The sequence below is a fragment of the Giraffa tippelskirchi genome, chromosome 2 (assembly GCF_054371585.1).
Source record: "Giraffa tippelskirchi isolate mGirTip1 chromosome 2, T2T-mGirTip1v1.2.pri, whole genome shotgun sequence".
Classification (NCBI taxonomy): domain Eukaryota; kingdom Metazoa; phylum Chordata; class Mammalia; order Artiodactyla; family Giraffidae; genus Giraffa; species Giraffa tippelskirchi.
In genome coordinates, this window is record NC_137276.1 from 82,401,793 (window position 1) to 82,426,848 (window position 25,056).

Consider the following 25,056-nt stretch of genomic DNA (forward strand, 5'->3'; position numbering starts at 1 on the left):
CACTTACCCCTTGGAAGGAAAGTTATGACCAACCTAGATAGCATATTAAAAAGCAGAGACATTACTTTACCAACAAAGATCCGTCTAGTCAAGGCTATGGTTTTTCCAGTGGTCATGTATGGATGTGAGAGTTGGACTGTGAAGAAAGCTGAGTGCTGAAGAATTGATGCTTTTAAACTGTGGTGTTGGAGAAGACTCTTGAGAGTCCCTTGGACTGCAAGGACATCCAACCAGTCCATCTTAAAGGAGATCAGTCCTGGGTGTTCATTGAAAGGACTGATGCTGAAGCTGAAACTCCAATACTTTGGCCACCTCATGCGAAGAGTTGACTCATTGGAAAAGACCCTGATGCTGGGAAGAATTGGGGGCAGGAGGAGAAGGGGACGACAGAGGATGAGATGGCTGGATGGCATCACCAACTCGATGGACATAAGTTTGGGTAAACTCTGGGAGTGGTGATGGACACGGAGGCCTGGCGTGCTGCGATTCATGAGGTGGCAAAGAGTTGGACATGACTGAGCGACTGAACTGAACTTGGAAGCCAGCTCCTAGATGTAAGGCATTTGTGAGTCTCCAGCAAGCTCCAGACATAGGTAGAGGCTTACGTCTTAATTACCATTGGTTTTTATGTGACCCCTTCCTTCCTGGTAGCTTTTTATTTCATAAAATCTTTGCACAGTTTTCAAACTTTTACCTTTTAAATTTGCAGTCAATCATACTATAAAATGAAGGAAATAGTTTCTTTTTTCTTTAAAAAAAATAACTTTTATATTGGAGTATAGGCTCAGACAGTAAAGAATCTGCCTGTAATGCACGAGAGACCCAGGCTCGATCCCTGGGTTGGGAAGATCCCCTGGAGAAGGGCCTGGCAACTCACTCCAGTATTCTTGACTGGAGAATCCCATGGACAGAGGAGCCTCGTGGGCTACAGTCCACCGGGTCACAAAGAGTCAGACATGACAGACTAACACTTTCACTTTTCATGGACGATTAACAATGTTGTGATATTTTCAGGTGGACAGCAAAGGAACTCAGCCATACAGATACACGTATCCATCCCCACCTCACCCCCAAATTCCCTAAAATGCAGGAAATAATGTCTAAATGGCATTTGTGAAGAAATTTATTAAAATGCTAACATAACCCCAAGGATGAACTATCATAATCACCTCCTACTGATCTCTGCCAGCAGCCATTGCTCCTTTGACCTGATTTATAACTTTCCTGCCTTAGAGAGATTTGGCTTAGAGCATGTTCCATATCCAATCTTGGTCTCCCAATCCCGCTTCCTTTCTTGCCTTTTTTGTTTGAGTGTACTCCGTGTTCTTATCAGCCTGGCAGTTCCCCAAACTCTCTGCTCTGTGTCACAGTGACTTTTCACAGGTAGATCCACTGCTCAAAATAACTTATCCCCAGGCATGTCACCCCTTGTTTGTTTCTTTTCAACATTTCAAGATGCAGCTCACGGGAAGATGAACTCCCTGGGGAAAGCTCACCCCTTTTGTGCCGTCAATCTCTGGTCTCATGTCTGTTACACAGATGGCAGAGGTTATTTTCAATGGCTGCCTCTGTACTAGACTCTGCTAACACCTCTTTCTGGGAAAACATAGGCCTTGTGTATTGGTCATCTTTCCATCATTTATCAAAGTGTCAAGCACACTGCAGAGATGTAGTTGACATTCACTGAATTAACTTGAACTGACACTCCAGGCAAACTTGGAGTATACTTGGAGACTCATTTTATTGGTGATCATGGTATGAGTTCTAAGAAAGCATTGTGTATAAACTACACTTACAAATCATGCAAACTCTGATTGAATCATATCTCTTGCACAGCGATCCCTAGCTCCTTATTATTGGAGAAGGATGTATAAGATTTCATTCTGTTATTTTTACAGTCTTCTTTGATGTACTTATTGTACAATAGCCATGGTTCCCTAAAGATTCTGCGATCTTTTGAAATGCTTGATAGAATGTTCAATGAAAATACAAGACTAACAACCTGTGAAATGAAATAGAACTCCTTTTGCTATTATTAATCCAATTAACTTTTAAAGGTATACGACAATCCTTCCAACCTTTAAAACGTTCAGAGAACTTCGATGTGACCAATTTTGGAGCTTTAATGTAATGGATTCCTCATTTACCTATCTGACAGTCCAAAATAATAACTGCCTATATATGAATATGCTATGCTAAGTCATGCTAAGTCACTTCAGTTGTGTCCAACTCTGTACGACCCCATGGACAGCAGCCCATCAGGCTCCTCCATCCACAGGATTCTCCAGGTAAGAATACTGGAGTGGGTTGCCATTGCCCTTTAATCTAAGGCCTTGAATTCTTTAATGTCTGTAATTACACTTGTAGCTTAAAATTTGTATAAGTATGATTTTTATAGAGAGGTCCTCTGAGATACAGACTGAAAAATTTTTTGTCTTTATATGTATAGCAAATAGAGTGAATTCATTTCATTATTCTTTCTGTTATAGAAATCTGATTCCCAGAACTGAATATCTTCTTCAAAGTATGCTCTTTTGTTCCAAGGCTAAAGAAAAGCCCTTGAAAAAATAACATAATTCAAAAGGTACAAGTGTCCACTTATAAGTATGAAGAATGTACTGTACAACATGGTGACTATAGTGACGACTGCTGTGTAATAGATAGGAAAGTTATTACAGAATAAATCCTAAGAGTTCTCATCACAAGGAGAAACCTCTTTTCTCTTCCTTTTACTGGATCTATTTAAGAAGATGGATTTTAGCTGAACTTATTGTGGTAATCATTTCACAATATATGTAAGTGAAACCATCACATTCTATGCCTTATACAGTGATGTAGGCCAATTTTTTCTCGATCAAACTGGGACTAAAAAGCATATCCCAAAATGTCCTTTTTTATTTAAATACTTGTTAACAGATTTTCTTTAATCAATTACGTGGAGCTATTTATGAAGAAAACTTAACTATATTAAAGTTCAAATATTAGAAGCTGACTTAAAATGAAAAATAACATTATGTAAAAATGGTTGGTATGCATAGATAATTTAGGAAAAGACCTTTGATTATTTTTTTCATTTTTCAATTGATCTTTGATTATTTTTGTTTTAAACTGTTAAACTATACACTTATATTTAAAATCTATACTTGTGTATTAACTGTACATTTAATTGTATGTAACTTTACTTTCTAGAATCCATCATTCCACGTAATAAAGTGACAACAGTCTGTTTACAACTGTGGCATGTTGTATGTCTACAGACTTAACAGAAATGAAATTAGGAAGTTAATGGATATAAACACATTTTGAATTCCTGCTGGATATTTCCAAATTGCATCTGAAAGGGTGATACCGATTTATAGTATCACTCGTAATACATCAAAATATAAATTAAAATCTGCTTTTTCCAGGAATAAACATTACTTTGTAGAAAATTTGCCAATTTAGGAGGTATATGGTACATTAATCTAATCTACATTCATACAGAGTTGAACATTTTCCTGTAAATTTAATAATTGGACTTTGTACATGTGAATCATTTGTTTATATTTTTTGGCTGTTTATCTATTGAACTCCGTGTTTTTCTCATTATTGTTATGAGCTATGTGTTAAAAGCATACATATACACATATTTTATCTTTTTATTTTCTGTATTTGTTGTTTTTTCACTCTGTTGCTTGTCTTTTAAAGGTCGTTTAGTTTGTTTACCCACTATTTTAAAAAGCAGAAGATACTTAAATTTGCCATTTATATGTAGTTATATCTGCTGAACTTTTCCTCAATAATTGTTTTCTGAAATGTCTAGAAAGTCTTCTCTCACATCATTCCCCATATTGATAAATATGCAGCTCCATTATTTTCTGGGTTTTCTACTATTTGTTTTAATATAGATTTTCAGCATTTGATTATGATGAGACTCAGTGTTTTCATCTTGTTCCTTGTGTGGGTGCTTATTGAGCTTCCTGGATCTATGGATCATCGTTCTTCATAAATTGGGAAAATGTCCAGTGATTGCCTCTTCAAATATTTTTTCTGCCTGCTCCATTTCTTTGGGGACTCAAATTACAAACACATTAGTCCACTTGAAACTGTTCCATAGTTTACTAATGTTTTGTTCATTAAACAAACAAACAAACAAAAAACTCTTTTCTCTGGATGTTTCATTCTGATTACTTCCTGTTGCTTTGCTTTCAAGTTCTTTTCTTCTGTGATGCCGGTGTGTGTGCTTGGTTGCTCAGTCGTGTCCGATTCTTTGCGACCCCATGGACTGTAGCCTGGCAGGCTCCTCTGTCCATGGGATTTCCCAGGCAAGAATACTGGAGTGGGTTGCCATTTCCTCCTCCAGGGGATCTTCCCGACCCAGGGATCAAACCCACATCTCCTGCTTCTCCTGCATTGGCAGATGAATCCTTTACTGCTGTGTCACCTGGGAAGTCCTCTGTGGCATTTCCTTTGTCATTATTCCCATGTAGTGTATTTTTCATCTCACACATTGTAGTTTCTTTCTCACTGGTGAAATGACTGAGATGACAGCCTCATGATTGGATAGAATTTCATTCCTGGTCACGTGTGAATACAGGTATTGTCCCCTCTGATTCTTTCAGACTGTTCTTTCCTCAGCTTGAGGTAGTTCCCTCACCAGCAAGTGCCAGCCATTACTCGAGGGCCCCTCTGCAGGTCTCCAGAGCCTTCTCTCAGGTTCTCTCTTCATACTCTGCGCTACAAATTTCAGCTGCCTTGTCCTCCCTGGACTCTCAGGTCCATTTCTTCAGCTCCAAGAGTCCATCCTGCTCTGCCTGGGTTTCCTCTTCTTGGACTGCGGCCAGGAGACTCGCCCAAGGTGGTAAACTGGGGCAACCATGGGGCTCACCTTGTTCGTTTCAGTTCTTTCTAGGATCATTGACAACTTAGTTGCCTGTTGTACAGTGTCTTGAAAAGCATTGTTTCGTATATTTGTCCACATTTTGGTTGTTTCCAGTGGGAGTGTAAAAACGGTACCTGTTATTCCATTCTGTTCAGAACTATAATTTCTTTAGGTATCTGGCGTCCCTTCTTGCATATGGATTGAAGTGATTATCCATTTTGACTTTTTTTTCACTCCACTCAAAGTATTTACCCCAACACCAATTAGTGAAAATTTTCTTCCCTGATTGTTTTTGATACTTACATTGTACTATTTTAAATGCTTACTAAAATTGGGGTTTATTTCTTGATTAGCTAGCTCTTTGGGTGGTGGTGGTGGTGGTGGCGGCGGCTTAGTCACTAAGCCCTGCCCAACTGTTTTGTGACCCCATGGACTATAGCCAGGCTCCTCTGTCTATGGGATTTCCCAGGCAAGAATACTGGAGTGGGCTGCCATACCCTCCTCCGAGGGATCTCCCCAACCCAGGGATCAAACCCACGTATCCTGCATCTCTTGTATCACAGGCAGGTTCTTTACCACTGAGCCACCTGGGAAACCCACCTCTTTGGGTACTGAGGATCTATTTATCTAATTTTGCCCCAGAGCTATACTCTTTTACTGGCAGCTGCTTTGTCATATATTTTTAACACATGATAATGCTAATCTTCCCTATTATATTTTTCCATTAAGTGTTCCTCTGAGAATTTTTAAGATATCTTCTTTTATACTTACTCTTTTATATCAATTTAAGAAACATTTTGTCAAATTAAAAAAAAAATCTGGGATTTTTTCTTAAGACTGAATTAAATATGTATATTAACTCTGAGATGGCACACAGACATTTTGTATAATATTTGGCTTCCTATCCAGGAGCATAATATAGCTATCAATCTTCTCCATTCATTCAAACCTTTCATTTTAACTCTCTAATGGCTTTTATAGTTTGTTCTCAAAGACCTTATACATTTTTCTCTCAGTTACTTTTATGTGTGTGTTTTACTATTGGAAATTGGTCTTTATTTTCTCAGTTTGTTTTCTTGAAATTACAGATAAAATGTTCTAGACATCACGTGTATGTTTGTATGTGTATATATACTTGCACTGATTTAATGACCTGTATTCTATACTATATCCAATTGTTTTCAGAACTGAATCCTTGACTTTTCTAGTATATAATCATATCATCAGGAAATATGTTTTTTTGTCACTTTATTTACACTTAAGTAACTCTATAAAACTAGACTGATTTACTGGGTCGTGAAGCTAGCTACAGCATAGTTACACGACAAGAAATATTAGTCTGGATCCCAAATAGAACTGAAAATAAATTGAAATCTTCATAGAAGTCTTTTAAAAATACCAAAGGAAGAATTCAAATGTAATACAAATCAAATAAATTGTATTTTTTTTCTGTTTACCTCTAATCTGTCTAATATCACGTCATACAGAGAACTGGTCTTCTCTTCAATTTATCCCCCAAACTCCTCTCTCTGCCCTAAGATCTTCTTCAAATCCGATTCACACAGAGCCAAGTCCTTCCCCCAACCCCTACTCCCACCCAAAATTTTCTGATAACTATTTATTTCACTTTGTTGGCTTTCCTGGTTCTCTACTTCACCATCACTCTAATAAAAAAAAAAAATCTCTCCAGTGGCAAATATGCAATGGAATTTAACTTAGGATGGGGTGGGAGTGAAGGGACTCAGGCTACCCACACCTATTATTTAGGGTACTTATTAAACAGATGATTGTGAATGCTTCTCATTAGCTAAGAAAACATAAACATTTAAAAGTCCCATCACTTTCCAAATAACGTTTAAAATCGTAGATTTTTATAAAAATCTTAATTTATGTGGAAGATTTAATGAACCAATTTTTATCATTGTACATCACATTCAAATCTTAAGTTTGAAAACTATAGCTCCTTTAAGGTACCTGGAGATAAGCTGAATGCACTCTGGGGTCAGAAAAATGCTCTGGTGCCATCTGCTGATTGTTAAAGATACAGCAGGTATTTGCTGTGGTTTGATTTCCAATTTTTTTTTTTTTCAACTTCCTACCAGTGCCTTTCAAAATAATCAGAAAAAAATAGTTGTAATTTTGGGTGGCAAGATCACAAGTGCTCAGCTTCATAATAATGTATATGACTTTGTGCAGGACACAACATGAAGAAACAAATTCTTAACTTCTCAGTTCTCATTGAACCAGTCATCTATTTGTTGGCGCTTGGCTAACGTATAGATTTCATATGCTGCATTTACAGTGTTAACTATGTACATCTTATTTTGTTTCTCATTAATAGATACATTTTTAAGGAGACAGTATGCCATCAGTTGTAATATATGGTGAGAATAATCTGCTAATAACACAATTTTGAATTTTCTGAATCACTTTCTTTTATTATAGTTAGAATAATTCTAAGTTATTCCTGTAACAATGCTACTCTTACTTACTTGCATTCTGATATACACTTCTTGAACAGGAAGGAGATAGAGCTAGAGCTTACACGCATTTACATTCATTCATTCATTTGTTCAGTTAATAAATATTTACTGTCAACTATATGCCAAGCATTTTACTTTGGAGCAGTGATTCAGCCACAACCTTGAGAAATTCCTGTCTTCAATAGCATCCTTGGACCAGCTTAAGGTCTGCACATCAGTTCAGTTCATTTCAGTCATTCAGTCGTGTCCGACTTTTTGTGACCCCATGGACTGTAGCACGCCAGGCTTCCCTGTCCATCACCAACTCCCAGAGCTTACTCAAACTCGAACTTACTCAAACTCGGTGATGCCATCCAACCATCTCCTCCTCTGTCATCCCCTTCTCCTGCCTTCAGTCTTTCCCAACATCAGGGTCTTTTCCAGTGAGTCAGTTCTTCACATCAGGTGGCCAAACTATTGGAGTTTCAGCTTCAGCATTAGTCCCTCCAATGAATATTCAGAACTGATTTCCTTTAGGATGGACTGGGTGGATCTCCTTGCAGTCGAAGGGACTCTTCAGTTAATAAATTGGAGAGCCTCCTCCAACACCACAGTTCAAAAGCATCAATTCTTTAGCACTCAGCTTTCATTATAGTTCAACTCTCACATCCATACATGACTACTGGAAAAACCATAGCTATGACTAGACAGACCTTTGTCGACAAAGTAGTGCTCTGCTTTTCAATATGCTGTCTAGGTTGGTCACCGCTTTTCTTCCAAGGAGCAAATGTCTTCTAATTTCATGGATATAGTCACCATCTGCAGTGATTTTGGAACCCAAGAAAATAAAGTCTGTCACTGTTTCCATTGTTTCCTCATCTATTTGCCATGAAGTGATGGGACCAGATGCCATGATCTTAGTTTTTTGAATGTTGAGTTTTAAGCCAGGTTTTCATGCTCCTCTTTCACTTTAATTAAGAGGCTCTTTTGTTCCTCTTTGCTTTCTGCCATAAGGGTGGTGTCATCTGCATATCTGAGGTTATTGCTATTTTTCCCGGCAATCTTAATTCCAGCTTGTGTTTCATCCAGCCTGGCATTTCAGATGATGTACTCTGCCTAGAATTTAAATAAGCAGGGTGACAATATACAGTCTTGACACACCAGTCCGTTGTTCCATGTCCGGTTCTATCTGTTGCTTCTTGACCTGCATACAGATTTCTCAAGAGGTAGGTGAAGTGATCTGGTGTTCCCATCTCTTGAAGAATTTTCCACAGTTTGTTGTGATCCACACAGTCAAAGGCTTTGGTATAGTCAGTAAAGCAGAAGTAGATGTTTTTCTGGAATTCTCTTGCTTTTTCTATGATCCAACATATGTTGGCAATTTGATCTCTGGTTCCTCTGCCTTTTCCAAATCCAAATTGAACATCTGGAAGTTCTCAGTTCACATACTGTTGAAGCCTGCCTTGGAGAATTTTGAGCATTACTTTGCTAGCATATGAGATGAGTGCAGTTGTGTGTGCAGTAGTTTGAACATTCATTGGCATTGCCTTTCTTTGGGATTGGAATGAAAACTGTCCTTTTCCAGTCCTGTGGCCACTGCTGAGTTTTCCATATTTGCTGGCATATTGAGTGTAGCACTTTCACAGCATCATCCTTTGGGATTTGAAATAACTCAGCTTGAATTCCATCACCTCCACTAGCTTTGTTTGCAGTGATGCTTCCTAAGGCCCACTTTGCACTCCAGGATGTCTGGCTCTAAATGAGTGATCACACCATCATTGTTATCTGGGTCATTAAGATCTTTTTTGTATAGTTCTTCTGTGTTTTCTTGCCACCTCTTCTTAATATCTTCTGCTTCTGTTAGGTCCCACAAACTGCAGAGCAATTATACCCCAAAAAATTCTAGCACTGTTAAGAAAGTTCTAGGACCCGCAACAGATTTCCCAACCTCGGGATCCAGCAAAGGACTGAGAACCCCCAGGGAATTTGACTTTGGAGGCCAGTGGGATTTGATTACAGAACTTCCAGAGGACTGGGGAAACAGACTCTAGGAGGACACAAACAAAACCTTGTGCTCACCAGGAGCCAGGAGAAAAACAGTGTCCCCACAGGAGACTGAGCCAGATTTGCCTGTGAGTGTCCAGGAGTCTCTGGTGGAGGCGTGGGCCAACAGTGGCCTGCTGCAGGGTCAGGGTCACTGAATACAACAATGTGTGCACAAGTCCTTTTGAAGGAGATCGCCATTACCTTCATTACCCCTATTGTAGTTTGGCCTCAGGCCAAACAACAGGGAGGGAACACAGTTCCACACACCAACAGAAAATTGGGTTAAAAAATTACTGAACATGGCCCTGCCCTTCAGAACAAGACCCGATTTCCCCTACAGTCAGTTTCTCCCATCAGGAAGCTTCCATAAGCCTCTAATCCTTCTCCATCAGAGGAGAGACAGAATGAAAACCACAATCACAGAAAACTAACCAAACTGATCACATGGACCACAGCCTTGTCCAACTCAATGAAACTATGAGCCATGCTGTGTGGGGCCACCCAAGATGGATGGGTCAAAGTAGAGAGTTCTGACAAAACATGGTCTCCTGGAGAAGGACGTCAGTATTCTTACCTTGAGAATCCCACGAACAGTATGAAAAGGCAAATAGATATGACACTGCAAGATGAACTCCCCAAGGTCTGCACGTGAATATCACAAATACGTAAGAAATTTGTTTTAAAATGTAGAAGTCTGTCCTTCAGAAACTGCCATTTAGCACTGCTGTGGCCCATTCCATAACTCTGAATCTCCAGTCTTTGATTTATATGCTTAAGCTTCAGGCAAACAGTTTCTCGCCCTGTGTTCTCAAATAAAAGACAACCTTGCATGAATGTTCTGAAGCTTTGTGGATTGTACTGTTTCTGGACACTGCTTTAGTACAGGGGGAAGATTCAAATCCAGAAGTGCTTAAGTAAGAGAAAAGACAAATTGATGAACTCACAACACTTTTCCTTTTAGACCGCATGTACATATTAGATTTTTGCATAGGAAAGTATAAAGTATTATTTCTAAGTAGTTCCAAACATGCAATTTATTGTTTCCTTTTGTTTTCCAATTTACGGTTCAGGAGGTACTCATGAACTACTGTACTACATATTCTCAAATATTGGATGTGGTAACTAAAGATCCTTTAACAGCATTAAACAATTCATATGACCCTTAAATTTGAAAACAGGTAAATATAGATAAGGACTTCCTTGGTGGCTCAGACATAAAAAATATGCCTGCAAAGTGGGAAACCCGGGTTTGATCCCTGGTTGGGGAAGATCCCTTGGAGAAGGGAATGGCTATTCACTCCAGTATTTTTGCCTTGTGAATCCCAAGGACAGGGGAGCCTGGCAGGCTACAGTCCATGGGGTTGCAAAGAGTTGTACATGACTGAGTGACTAACACAGATATAAGTATAAAATGAATGAAAGGGAATACTGATTTTTCTTTTTTTTGGCAGAGGGGATGTGGTGGGATATTGACTCTTTACACTGGCAACTAGATAGACATGGAATGACAAACTTGTGAACAACCTTTATGAATATTTTACTATAATAAGGTAATTATATTTTCAAAAAATAAAAATTTGCTTTATTTAATTTTATTTAAAATGTTGACATTATAACCCGTGCTTTCGCCTTGTTGAAGATAATTCTTTTGAAAACATTGAGAACAAGTGAAAAATATAATGTACAGATTTTTTACATAATTTTTATTTTTATGAAAAACATTCAAATTTTGTACACTTTGAATGCAATTAAATTTTATTTTTTAATCTTTTCAATCATTTTTGTCAATAGGGCACAATTTGTGAAAGTCGGAATTAAACAACATAATTGGTAATTATGCTGACATGAAGGCAAAGTTCTATGGGCTAAATATATAGGGAATCTATTAACTCTCAGTTCAGTTCGGTTCAGTCGCTCGGTCATGTCCGACTCTTTGCGACCCCATGAATTGCAGCACGCCAGGCCTCCCGGTCCATCACCAACTCCCTAAGTCCACCCAAACCCATGTCCATCAAGTTGGTGATGCCAGCCAGTCATCTCATCCTCTGTCGTCCCCGTCTCCTCCTGCCCTCAATTTTCCCAGCATCAGGGTCTTTTCCAATGAGTCAGCTCTTTGCATGAGATGGCCAAAGTATTGGAGTTTCAGCTTCAATATCAGTCCTTCCAATGAACACCCAGGATTGATCTCCTTTAGGATGGACTGGTTGGATGTCCTTGCAGTCCAAGGGACTCTCAAGAGTCTTCTCCAACACCACAGTTCAAAAGCATCAATTCTGCAGCGCTCAGCTTTCTTCACCGTCCAACTCTCACATCCATATATGACCACTGGAAAAACCATAGCCTTGACTAGACGGACTTTTGTTGGCAAAGTAATGTCTCCGCTTTTAAATATGCTATCTAGGTTGGTCATAACTTTCCTTCCAAGGAACAAGCGTCTTTTAATTTCGTGGCTGCAGTCACCATCTGCAGGGATTTTGGAGCCGAGAAAAATAAAGTCTGCCACTGTTTCCACTTTTTCCCCATCTATTTACCACTAAGTGATGGGACTGGATGCCATGATCTTAGTTTTCTGAATGTTGAGCTTTAAGCCAACTTTTTCACTCTCCTCTTTCATGTTCATCAAGAGGCTCTTTAGTTCTTCTTCACTTTCTGCCATAACGGTGGTGTCAACTGCATATCTGAGGTTATTGATATTTCTCCTGGCAATCTGGATCCCAGCTTGTGCTTCCTCCAGCCCAGCGTTTCTCATGATGTACTCTGCATATAAGTTAAATAAGCAGGGTGACAATATACAGCCTTGACATACTCCTTTTCCTATTTCGAACCCGTCTGTTGTTCCATGTCCAATTCTAACTGTTGCTTCCTGAACTGCATACAGGTTTCTCAAGAGGCAGATCAGGTGGTCTGGTATTCCCATCTCTTTCAGAATTTTCCACAGTTTGTTGTGATCTACACAGTCAAAGGCGTTGGTATTGTCAATAAAGCAAAAATAGATGTTTTTCTGGAACTCTCTTGCTTTTTTGATGAGCCATCGGATGTTGGCAATTTGATCTCTGGTTCCTCTGCCTTTTCTAAAACCAGCTTGAACATCTGGAAGTTCACGGTTCACGTATTGCTGAAGCCTGGCTTGGAGAATTTTAAGCATTATTTTACTAGTGTGTGAGATGAGTGCAATTGTGCGGCAGTTTGAGCATTCTTTGGCATTGCCTTTCTTTGGGATTGGAACGAAAACTGACCTTTCCAGTCCTGTGGCCACTGCTGAGTTTTCCATATTTGCTGGCATATTCAGTGCAGCACTTTCACAGCGTCATCTTTTAGGATTTGAAATGGCTCAACTGGAACTCCATCACCTCTACTAGCTTTGTTCGTAGTGATGCTTCCTAAGGCCCACTTGACTTCACATTCCAGGATGTCTGGCTCTAGGTGAGTGATCACACCATCGTGATTGTCTGGGTCCTGAAGAATTTTTTTGTACAATTTTTCTGTGTATTCTTGCCACCTCTTCTTAATATCTTCTGCTTCTGTTAGGGCCCTACCATTTCTGTCCTTTATTGTGCCCATCTTTGCATGAAATGTTCCCTTGGTATCTCTAATTTTCTCGAAAAGATCTCTAGTCTTTCCCATTCTATTGTTTTCCTCTATTTGCATTGATCGCTGAGGAAGGCTTTCTTATCTCTCCTTGCTATTCTTTGGAACTCTGCATTCAAATGGGTATATCTTTCCTTTTCCCCTTTGCTTTTCGCTTCCCTTCTTTTCACAGCTATTTGTACGGCCTCCTGAGACAGCCATTTTGCTTTTTTGCATTTCTTTTTCTTGGGGATGGTCTTGATTCCTGTTTCCTGTACAACGTCACGAACCTCCATCCATAGTTCATCAGGTATTCTGTCTATCAGATCTAGTCCTTTAAATCTATTTCTCACTTCTACTGTATAGCCATAAGGAATTTGATTTAGGTCATACCTGAATGGTCTAGTGGTTTTCTCCACTTTCTTCAATTTAAGTCTGAATTTGGCAATAAGCAGTTCATGATCTGAGCCACAGTCTTCTCCCGGTCTTGTTTTTGCTGACTGTATAGAGCTTCTCCATCTTTGGCTGCAAAGAATATAATCAATCTGATTTTGATGTTGATCATCTGGTGATGTCCATGTGTAGAGTCTTCTCTTGTGTTGTTGGAAGAGGGTGTTTGCTATGACCAGTGCATTCTCTTGGCAAAACTCTATTAGCCTTTGCCCTGCTTCATTCTGTACTCCAAGGCCAAATTTGCCTGTTACTCTAGGTATTTCTTGACTTCCTACTTTTGCATTCCAGTCCCCTATAATGAAAAGGACATCTTTTGGGGGTGTTAGTTCTAGAAGGTCTTGTAGGTCTTCATAGAACTGTTAAACTTCAGCTTCTTCAGCGTTACTGGTCGGGGCATAGACTTGATTTACCGTGATATTGAATGGTTTGCCTTGAAAACGAAGAGAGATCATTCTGTCGCTTTTGAGATTGCATCCAAGTACTGCATTTTGGACTCTTTTGTTGACTATGATGGCTACTCCATTTCTTCCAAGGGAATCTTGCCCACACTAGTAGATATAATGGTCATCTGAGTTAAATTCACCCATTCCATTAACTCTCAGTCAACCAATATTGTATCCAGTGTGTGCATGTGTGCATGCTTAGTCACTCAGTTGTGTCCAGCTCTTTGCAACTCCATGGACTGTAGCCCACTAGGCTCCTCTGTCCATGGGATTTCCCAGGCAAGAATACTAGAGTGGGTAGCCATTTTCCTCCTCCAGGGGCTCTTCCCAACCCAGAGATTGATCCTGCCTCTCCTGTATTGCAGGCAGATTTTTTACCAGTGGGCCACCACAGAAGCCCATATTGTATCCAGACAGGTATAATAATTAAATGCTGTCATCTTTTGTATTTTGTTGTCTTTCAGTCATATGAAAATATTTTTGTTTTGTCATTATACTCGGGTTTTTTTTTTCATCAAAGTTAAAGGTTATAACATATCCAAGGTTACAGTGTGTTAGGTTGATTTATATCTCTTAAGTATTTAGACTGACAGCTGCGTCTCCATCTGTACCTTTGCCTTGGCACCAAAATCTTAGGGACAGGCTCCATGCCAGTGTGAAGACAGTATTCTATGAGTGGATACAAGAAATAAATAGGTAAGCAAACAAATCAGATCATTCGAGGTAGTTGTAACTCTGTGAAGAAAATACAAGCTTGGTATACTTGATAGGCAGAAAAGAGCCTTGCTGTGATTGGAGTGAACATCAAGATTGATCCTGTCTAGGGTATTTCCAGTTTATCAAGACTAGTCATTCAGGTCCTGGCTTAAATGTTCTCTCCTCAGAGGGTCCTTCTCCAACCACTCAAATTAATGATGCCCACCCTCTTTTACCCCTATCCTATGGCTTTTTCAGAGAAGGCAATGGCATCCCACTCCAGTGTTCTTGCCTGGAGAATCCCAGGGACAGGGGAGCCTGGTGGGCTGCTGTCTATGGGGTCGCACAGAGTTGGACATGACTGAAGCGACTTAGCAGCAGCAGCAGTATGGCTTTTTATTATTGCCAGCAGAGCTTTTATTACATTACCTGATGTTTTTCTGATTTATCTATTTGCCTTTTACCTGTCACTTCCTGGGTGGGATGTAAATCCCACAAGAGCAGAAAACTTAAGCTATCTTGTCCACACTGTATGCCTAGCTTGGTATAAAGTACATATGGAATGAAAGTATCTGTGCTCTGGAGTAAAGAAGAAAGGGGTGAGGGAGGGCTTTTAAAAGTCCTTTAAAAAAGAGCTCATTTATTCAAGTCACTCTTACAAACTTGTTTTTTTTTGGGTTAGAGTCCTTGCCACGAACAGTGATTGAAATAAGCAGCAGAATCGATCACTCTGCCATATGATATCTCCCATCAAATGAAAGAATGAATGGTTAATATATCATATCTGAAAACAATGCTTACCCTTGCATCAAGAAATACATATCACTATGGCTAAAATTTTGGATTTAATGAGTGTCAAATGGCAAAATGCATTAAAAGGGTATTAAGAGGAATTGCAGAGCAACAGATGATCTATGACCAATATTTTAAATTCAAGTAACAACAGAAAAGAAGTTTGCTCTGGTCCTCAGCTGAATAAACAAACCAGGAGACAAGTTTATAATCACAAAAACTGAGGAGGTAGTAATCAGAAAACAATCAGGAATATATCCAAACAATTACTTTAAAATGGAGAAAAATACACAATTCAAGGTCACAGCATGTTTTTTAAAACAGATATTATATTTAAGAATCTCTGACTTTTTCTTTTTACTTTTCTAGTTTACTTAAAAAAATTTTTTTTCTTCTCATTTACTTCTAAAGTAAAATTCAGCACAGTACCATATACCACTGGAACTAATACAAACATGATTGAACCAAACACATGTGGCATCTTTCTGTTTATTTGCACTTTGATGAGGCTTGTAAAAATATGAGGATTTTTTTAAGCGAAAAAACAAATATGTCTTGTGGATAAAAATAGGCCTCATTTTCATTTCTCCCAAAGCTGATCCTTTTTGTAAAGAACAACAACAAAAATTCCTTTGAGAGATCTGTTTTTAAGGATGAAAGAGATATCCCTGGAACTTAAAAAAACCACATCATTCTCTGCAAGGCAATCAACACCCCATGCTAAAGATCATTAGCTATCTCTGGAAGTAACTGAGAAGTTTTTTTGGTTGTTATAGATGCTGTTAAGACAAAACAACAATGAAAGGTTGTGTTTACGAAAAAGAGAGGTCTGCATGGAGTAGAGAAGGGAGCCCCTCAAACTATAACTCTGTTTCCAACAATCTTCAAGAAAAAAGACTGACACCCTGGCATCAAAGAGAGCTCCACGTCCTAAGAGAAACGAATGCATCCCAAAAATACAGGTAGGATATCCGATCTCACTCCCGCATCCTGTGCAGCTTCTTGGAGGGGCTAGTTCACTCCATTTGGGCACATACCCTTGCTTTGCGAACAGGCTGCGGTATAGTAATATGGGACACTCTTCAGCAGCACCAATCTATAGTGATACTAAGATGCCCAGTGGGGCCAGGAGTTGGGCGGGCAACACAGCAAAGGGGCCAGAGGTAACTTTTGGGGGCGATGGAAACTTTCTTTGTCTTGAATGGACAGATAGTGATACCCACTTATTCCTTTGTTAAAACTCATCGAATTGCTAAACTAAAGTGTTCGATGCAGTTTGTAAATTGTATTTCACCAGGATTAGTGAAAAACAAAACAACGAAACACACAGGGCGTGTACTCCGGAAATACAGTGGCTGGCCCCAAGCTTCAGGATATTAGCGGCTAGCGCTGCGATCAGTAGGTCATCTGATGAAATTCTCAGCCTGTTTTCATTTTATAGAGGAGATACCGAACCCTGAGAGACGAGAATTCAGTGCAGCTCACACAGCCCAAAGACCCTAGAGCGGGTATATTAACCCAGGTTGTGACTACATGGCTCACTTTTAACCACTGCGCCATGCTGCCGGTGCGTAGTAAAAATCTGGAAAAGTATGTTGAATGAAAGATTCCCGCTACGGAACGTCAAAGCTCACAAAAGGCCCAGTCAGAAACTGAAACCCTGCAGCGAGCCAAGTACAGACCACAAACCTCGAACAGATCAGGACCAAGAGGCGGGGGGGGCGGGGCTTCGCCGCCCGGGGGCGGAGTCATCGTTTCGCTTTCCGGTAAGCTTGTACCTCTTCTCTTGCCGTAGTGCCTGAAACCGGAAGTTCGCGCGAGGCGTGCTCTACATTTCCGGCCGAGAGCTGGACTTCTTGGTACCCATGTGGGAGCTGCTGTGAAGATTCATTGGCTTCTGAGTCCTGCCCAGAGTCGAGCTCCGGGTGAGTAGGGGCTGTGAGTCGGGGCGGTATGCAGGGGAGGGTAAGGTATCCCCGAGTTTTCGAGTTTCCGCGGAGTTGGAGCTGAGAAACGCTTGGAGCGGCCCTCGGGGATGTCATTAGCTATTATCGCTGTTGTTTTAGGGTTTGCACTTTTCGCGTCTAGGGGTTCCTGGACAGCAGGTGATGTGTCCGCAGCCGCGCTCAGTGCGGGGGAGAGTTGCGTGTACGTGAGATATTTGCTGTTTGCCGTTACGCCGTCTTACAATTTTGTAGAGGGCTCTCACAGTGGGTCTGCTTCTTAACCTGTGTTTTTTTAGAAGTCTGCCAACGTGAAAGATGACGTCCTTAGCCCAGCAGCTCCAACGGCTCGCCCTCCCTCAGAGTGACGCCAGTCTCTTTTCTAGAGATGAAGTTGCCTCTCTGTTGTTTGATCCCAAGGAAGCGGCCACCATCGACAGAGACACCGCCTTTGCCATTGGTGAGCTGCCTTTTAACTTAGAAACAGCCCTGGGAAGCGTGTGTTACCCGGATGTTGCTGTGTTTTCTGACCCGCTCTCTTAGCGCTTTGTAACTTGCTAACTAGACTTATGTTGTTAAGGGAAAGAGAATGGCAAATAACTATGCTCTGGATGCGTAAAATGTGTATAGGTAGCAGTATCTGAATTTCACACCAAGGTTGGGGGGAGTCATCTAAGGTGTAGAAAGGAAGAGGCTGGAAGCAGCGGTTGGGGGGTTAGGGAGGGGTCTTCCAAGGACTGGCCTAGTTATTGTACTGAAATTGTATTGGAAAAAAAGAAGAAAGGCCCCCTGCCTGGGGGTACTTTTTCTTCTCCTTGGTGAGATGAAATTTATTTTCTCTGTTGGGTAGAAATCTATATTTGGGACTGCATTACAGATTATTCTAAAAGAATAGAGAAAACTAAAACTGTAAAAGAAAGGTGACGCGAATTTACTTGCAAAGAATTGTTAAATAAACGAGAGTTTTCCTAGGATGCACTGGCCTGGAAGAGCTGCTTGGAATTGATCCTTCATTTGAGCGATTTGAATCACCGTTGTTCAGCCAGCTAGCAAAAACCTTGGAGCGCAGCGTTCAGAGCAAAGCAGTGAACAAACAGCTGGATGAAAACATTTCATTGTTTCTTATTCACTTGTCCCCTTACTTCCTGCTGAAGCCGGCACAGAAGTGTCTGGAGTGGTTGATCCACAGGTAGCAAATGAAATTACAGAAATAATTATGGGATGATAACATTGATGTTTTTAAGTAGTGAGAACATTTATTAATTTAAATATTGAGGTAAACACGATTTGTATTGGGTGAGATAAGCATGCCCGTCTATGTTGAACTCATTTTTATTGATAGTGAAAAGTAAAACTACTTTTTAGAAGATCTTGAGTAAATAATCTAACCTCATTAGTTCTAAGGGGCTTATGTCACTTCGCTATTACAGATTGCTTATGCATATTTGGGGCAAAGACTGTTGTTGAACGTCTTGCCAAAATAACAAAAATTGTGGTTTGGGAAGACAACAATATTATTCTTTAAAATACCATAACTTAAGAAAAACAGTAATAGCTAATGTGTATGGAACACTTTACACCAGGCCTGATGGTAAGCACTTTGTATGCCTTACCTCAGTGCTTACAACATTCCTGTGGGGGAGGTGCTTCTTTTATCCCCTTTATACAATTGAGAAAACAGGTGTAGAAACCTAAGTTGGCAGAGTCACATGACTAGTAAGCGATATAAATTTGTTTCCAAGGTCTGATCTTTCATCTCCTTTTGAAATTGTCTTTAGTTTACTCAGTTTATTTTCTCATTTATTTACATCACATTGTTATGACATCATAGTTTACACATTTTTTTTTCTTCTTATGTATGTTTTAAAAGTAGAAAGGCTTCCAATTCATTAACTGGAGGCTTGGGGGTAAGGGAAGCCAGTGAGTCATTGGGAAAACATAGTTTAACCTGGGTCTTCTGATTATCACATCATTAGATTCTTCAGACAAAAAAAGAGTCAAATTTGTACTATTTCCCTCTGTCTTCTAGCATTTAATTTCCCCCAAATAGATCATTATTGTAAGGAGTACTTTCTGCCTTTGGTTTTGCATATATTTATTCATGTAACTTATTTATTTAGCAAACATTAAGTTCAATACAAGGATAAATATGCTGCCCTTTCTTACCGTTGTGAAATAAATGCCACAGTAAGGGTGTATACAAGGTTTTGGGAGTGTATGGTGCTGCCTGAAGTAGTTGAAGAAAGCTTCATGGGGGAAGTGATATTTTGGCTAGCACTAATGCCCTACTATAGAACTAATAAAAGGCAAGAGGTATGGTGCTATAAGAGAGAAGGGATAGGAGAGCTTAGACGGACAGAGGGATCACTTGGCTGGGAGAATTAAGAAAAACGTCTTGAGAAAGAAGCCTAGAAAGGATTTAGATCTTAAAGGCTAGAAAGAATTTAATGAATCTGACAGAATTAATACATCGATCTTATGTTAATGGGTAGCATGACCAATTCCAAGTTTTGTACAGTTCATGGGCAAATTAAATATGCTTGTAATTTCATAATTTTTTTATTCAAAGAAGGTAATATGATTTTTTTTGTAATTAGTTTTCTAGTTTTAGGATCATGATATTAATAGTTAGGTAAACTGAGGAAACAGCTGTGGAAGGTGAACTTGGGAGAACAGAGAGAAATTGAGTGTTGCCTAGTTGACCCAGTTTGGTTTTCTGTTGGTTTGACTGCAGTGATCCCAAAATCATGTTAATGTAATAAATGGGTTTTTTAAAAAGTTGAGAAAAAGTGAATGGATGTCAATTTTGATATTGAATATTTAAAAATATTACTGCATAAGAATTGGCCAACCCTATTGAATACTTTAATGCCTGTGCTTTAAGGTGTTCTACCTTGCTTCTAGTTTTATTGTTGTTTTAAGTGGCTTTAGGTCACTGATGTACCATTTGGGCACATAAGGAAATATATGCTTGTAAGTTTTGTATCAGTTTCAATTGTTTGCTTCTTTTTTCTCCAGGTTCCATATCCATCTTTATAATCAAGATAGCCTCATTGCTTGTGTTCTGCCATACCATGAGACAAGAATATTTGTGCGGGTTATACAGCTTCTAAAAATTAATAATTCAAAGCACAAATGGTTCTGGTTATTACCAATTAAGGTATGATTGTTGAATGACATGTATCTGTATTAATTGCAAGCCTTCATAAAAGGTATTATTTGGAAAAAATAAAGCCATTGGTGTTCCTAAGAGTACACCAAGTATTACCTCCATCACTTTTGTTTCCTAGCTTCCATTTGAAATTATTATGAATAATAGCTGGCTTTTATTTGGTACTTGATAGTAGGATAGGCAGTTTGTATTTTGTTATCTTTGATTCTCACAACAAAACTTCTTACAGATGAGTACAGGCTCGGAGAATTAAGTTACTCACCAAAGTTCAAGCAGCTCTAAAGTGGCAGACTTGAGATTTAAATCTAGATCTGATTCTAGAGCTTGTCTTTCCACTAGACTGTGCAGTCTGGCATTTAGAATTTTGGAACTGAAAAGCTTAAAAATGTTAGGTGAAGAAAAGCATAAAATACTTAGAGAAAGTAAAAAAAAAAAAATGAAGGACTTCAGGAAATTATTATTGTGAAGAAGATGCTAAGAATTAATTTACAGATAAATAATAGGATGATTGCCTTACAGGAAGGCTCTGGCTGAGATCAGATAGCATGATTTTGTAGGAAAACAACTGACTTGTCATTACCACCTTGTTTGTAACTATAGTAAAGAAAGTAGATGTATGTTGTTAGCAAGAATTTTATTAAATTTTGAGTGTGGTGATTTGGGCCAGCAGGTGACAAATGGGATGAAAGTAGGCTAACAGGCTGTGACCATGGAACAAGTAACTTTCTGGCTGATGACAGGCGGTCCATGATCAGAATTAGTAAAGAGAAAGGAATAGGAATTTTAATAATAAGAAGAAAAGAATTTGGATGTAAAGCACTTAAACTAAAGAATATTCAGGAAGAGAAGGCCAACCTGTAATAAAGCCTATCAAACTTTGACTCAGTATTCATTCTGCTAGTAACATTAAGATTATTTTTTTCCCTAATCTACACACAGACCCTGCTGTTCTCTAGACACACTTGTTTCAGGTATCCAAACCATACTTACCTATTAAAATTTGCTGCAAATTACCTTTTCGTTGATCTATTCAAAATTTATTGAGCACTTATATGTGCCATGCACAGTGCTAGGTCATGGGAGGAGCAGTATAAGTTGACTGGGTTCCTAGTCTATTTCTGTTACTAGTGTTACTGTAAAGCAGTGACAAAACTATATCACATTGACTCAAAAACCAAGTCTAACTGGTAGAGTTACTAAGAATCTAGAGAATCCGGATTTAGATAAATACATATCAAAATGGAACACATGATAAATAACCATTTTTCACTGAGTACCTCCACACTCATTGCTGGCCCTTCTCTTTTGAATTTAAGTTAGCACAATTTTATATGTTAATCTCTTCTTTACCACCAGTTATAATGGAAGACTATATTTTGTATTAATGAACTGTAGCAGTTGGAAGCTGTTACTTTGGTAGGTACTTGAGTGATGAGTTGATGAATTATCCTTAGTAATAGTTGGTTCTTCCTGTCTGTAACAGCAATCTGGAGTGCCCTTAGCTAAAGGAACTTTGGTTACCCACTGCTACAAAGATCTTGGATTCATGGATTTCATTTGTAGTCTGGTGACAAAATCTGTGAAGGTGAGTAGTATACTGTTTCATGAACGTATAATTCCATTAGAATGTTGTTTCCTTGGCCTGGAGAAAGCAAATGAAGGCCTTCTGTAGTAATAGTGGGACTTTGAAGAAGTGCCTTTTGTTAAGTGATTTCCTCTTTTGGAACATGAGCAGCTTGATCAGTCTTTCATCACCAAAGCTGTTTTTCTACAAAAATAAATTATTGTCTTCCTTGTCAAATTCTTTACAGTGACTGTTTAAACAAAGACACAGTCTAAAAATGTCAGGAAGGTTGTTCATTCTTGCCATGTTTAATTGAACTGTTAAATGTATTTAATATTATATAGTAAAATTAAAGTGTCAGCCTGAAGTAGTCGAGGAGCGCTATAAATACTTTTATACTTATATCTCATTAGCTTTTCACTCCTAAATGTGTTTGGTTTGTGGTTTTTGTTCCAGGCTTTTGCTGAGTATCCTGGGAGTTCCACTCAGTTGAGGGTACTCTTAACTTTCTATGCCTCTACCATTGTGTCTGCTCTGGTGGCTGCCGAGGACTTATCTGACAATATAGTTGCCAAGCTGTTTCCGTATATTCAAAAGGTTGGCCTGCTTATATGTAAAATAGATTATTTTGTACTGAAAGAAATTTTCTTGCTTTTGAAAATTTCACTTAGGCATAAATGTTTTTATATTGGCAGTTTATTTCAGATGGTTGATGAAATTTAATCTTCAGGTAAAAAATATGACTTCTTAAAAATTTACCAGAGTGGAATCTTAGCTAGGAAGCTCCTTAAGAATGACCACTGGGTGACTTGGCTGGTCCAGCGGTTAAGATTTGGCGTTCCAGTGCAGGGGGTGCAGATTCAGTTCCTGCTCAGGGAGCTAAGATTCCACATGCCTTGTGGCCAAAAAACCCAAAACCCAAAACAGAAGCAATATAGTAAATTCAATAAAGGCTTTAAAAAATGGTCTAAATCGGAAAATCTTTGAGAAAAAAAAAGAAAAAGTGAAATTGTTTTTAAAAGAGAATGTATTAGAAAATCTCTTCAAGGCAGAGGCTCTCTTTTCATTCTTTTTGTATTGGCTTTCTGCTTCTTGGTGTTTCTTCTACCCGAGTGCCTCATAGCCTCCCACCTTTCCAGTTTCCCCATAGACAAACTGCAAAAGCCCCCCCACCGGTGTCCCCAAATTATTGTCTTTAAATCAGATACTGTTTTGTTTCTGATTGAAGTCTCCCTTACATAGGTGGATGTTTGCATATAAAAGAAGACTCCTTTGCTCCTTTGAGCATCTGTAGTGGATGTTTGAGTTGGGAGACCTTCTGAGATCCCTTCTGTCATCCAAGAGTCTTGTCTCATTTCCATGGCCCCTCAGGAAAGGGGGCCAGCATCTTGATTTTTCACTTCTGAGGAGTGTTGACTCGCAGTGTGCATTAGGTTGTATTCATCTCTAATTTATGACATTTCCAATTTGTCAAAGTAAAGTAACATTTTTCAGTAGGCTAAAATAACATAGTTTGTCGCTTTTCCTTATTTTTTTAAAAAATATTCAGGGATTGAAATCATCTTTACCAGATTACAGAGCTGCAACATACATGATAATATGTCAGATTTCCGTGAAAGTGACTATGGAAGATACCTTCGTTAACTCCTTGGCTTCACAGATTATCAGAACGCTGATCAGAATTCCCTGTCTGATCAAGGATGGATTGAGTTGCTTGATAGTGCTCCTTCAGAGACAGAAGCCAGAGAGCCTGGGGGAAAAGTACGTACAATTGAATTGAGAATGATGATAATTGGAGGTGAATGAAGTTATTTTGAGTAGTTTTTTCCATAGGGTAAATTTTATGCTATTTTTCAAAATTACCATTCATTGTCTTCTAACTTGTAAAGTCAACATCTTATATCCTTGCTTCTTCAAAGGCCATTTCCTCACTTGTGTAATGTTCCTGATCTTATTACACTACTTCACGGGATTTCTGAAACATACGACATTAGCCCTCTTCTGCGTTACATGCTTCCCCATCTGGTCGTCTCCATGATTAATCAGATTACAGGTAAAGGGTTTAACATATTGTGTCCAAAAGCTTACTTTCTCATATTTGATTTTCTTAAGATAAAAACCACACCCTTGTTAATATCTTTTAGATACCTAGAGTTTCTGCTCTCCAACTCTTTTTGTGTAATTTGTCTGTTTTTCTGATATGAGAAACATTTAGGGTGGGGAGCAGATTGGATGAAGGGAGAACCTTGTTAATTGAGTGATACACTCAATATTTTTTTTAATTAATTTTCATTGAAGTAAAGTTGCTTTACAATGCTGTGTTAGTTTCTGCTGTATAGCAAAATGAATCAGTTATAAATGTACCTATATCCAAGTTACCACAGAGCATTAAGTAGAGTTCCTTATGCTATACAGTAGGCTCTCATTGGTGGTGGTGATTTAGTTGCTAAGTCGTGTCCTACTCGTGCGATCCTGTGGACTGTAGCCTGTCAGGCTCCTCTGTCCTGGGATTCTTCAGGCAAGAATACTGGAGTGGGTTGCCATTTCCTTCTCCAGGGGATCTTCCCAACCCAGGAATCCAATGTGAGTCTCCATTGCAGGCAGATGATTTACCAACTGAGCTATGAGGGAAGCCCAGGTTCTCATTAGTTACCTATTTTATACATAGTATCAATAATCAATAGCGTGTATGTGTCAGTCCCAATCTACCAGTTCCTCCCACCTGCCTTCTTTCCCCCTTGGTATCCATACATTTGTTCTCTATATCTGTTTCTCTATTTCTGTTGCAAATAAGATCATCTATACAATTTTTCTAGATTCCACATGTATGTGTTAATATACAATATTTGTTTTTCAGACTTACTTCACCCTGTGACACTCTCTAGATAGTATTTTTTTTTTTTAATGTGTGTTCTTTTACATGTTTCTACATGAAAAAAGACTATGGAATTATTTTAAAACAGCTAAAACACATTGTTGAGTCAAACTTTCCCTTTTCATCTAGATATTTAATAAACTTTAGTGATTCCTTTACAATAAATATCTAGTTGCCCAAAA

At 38.9% G+C, this 25,056-nt stretch overlaps 1 protein-coding gene and 1 long non-coding RNA gene across 5 annotated transcripts in view; both read left to right on the forward strand.

The window, feature by feature from the left end:
- Window positions 1–300: 300 nt before the first annotated feature.
- LOC145538047 (uncharacterized) lies at window positions 301–4,139 on the forward strand. Its single transcript, XR_014076610.1, has 2 exons — window positions 301–593; window positions 2,490–4,139. It is a non-coding gene; the product is annotated as an uncharacterized LOC145538047 (long non-coding RNA).
- Window positions 4,140–17,134: 12,995 nt separating this feature from the next.
- Window positions 17,135–25,056, forward strand: part of HEATR1 (HEAT repeat containing 1) — a 50,911-nt gene continuing 42,989 nt past the window's right edge. For 2 of the 4 annotated variants that reach the window (XR_014076608.1, XM_081569355.1), the window contains exons 1-8: window positions 17,135–17,245; window positions 17,563–17,723; window positions 18,236–18,452; window positions 20,282–20,423; window positions 21,919–22,020; window positions 22,456–22,596; window positions 23,549–23,760; window positions 23,919–24,052. Coding sequence is in view for 3 of the 4 variants with exons in the window: in XM_081569355.1 (XP_081425481.1) it covers window positions 17,582–17,723; window positions 18,236–18,452; window positions 20,282–20,423; window positions 21,919–22,020; window positions 22,456–22,596; window positions 23,549–23,760; window positions 23,919–24,052 (1,090 nt within the window). In the remaining variant the exon portion in view is untranslated. Of the gene's footprint in view, window positions 17,246–17,385; window positions 17,469–17,562; window positions 17,724–18,235; window positions 18,453–20,281; window positions 20,424–21,918; window positions 22,021–22,455; window positions 22,597–23,548; window positions 23,761–23,918; window positions 24,053–25,056 lie in introns of those variants that run through there. The other 2 variants (XM_081569356.1, XM_081569357.1) reach the window with 2 other exon arrangements.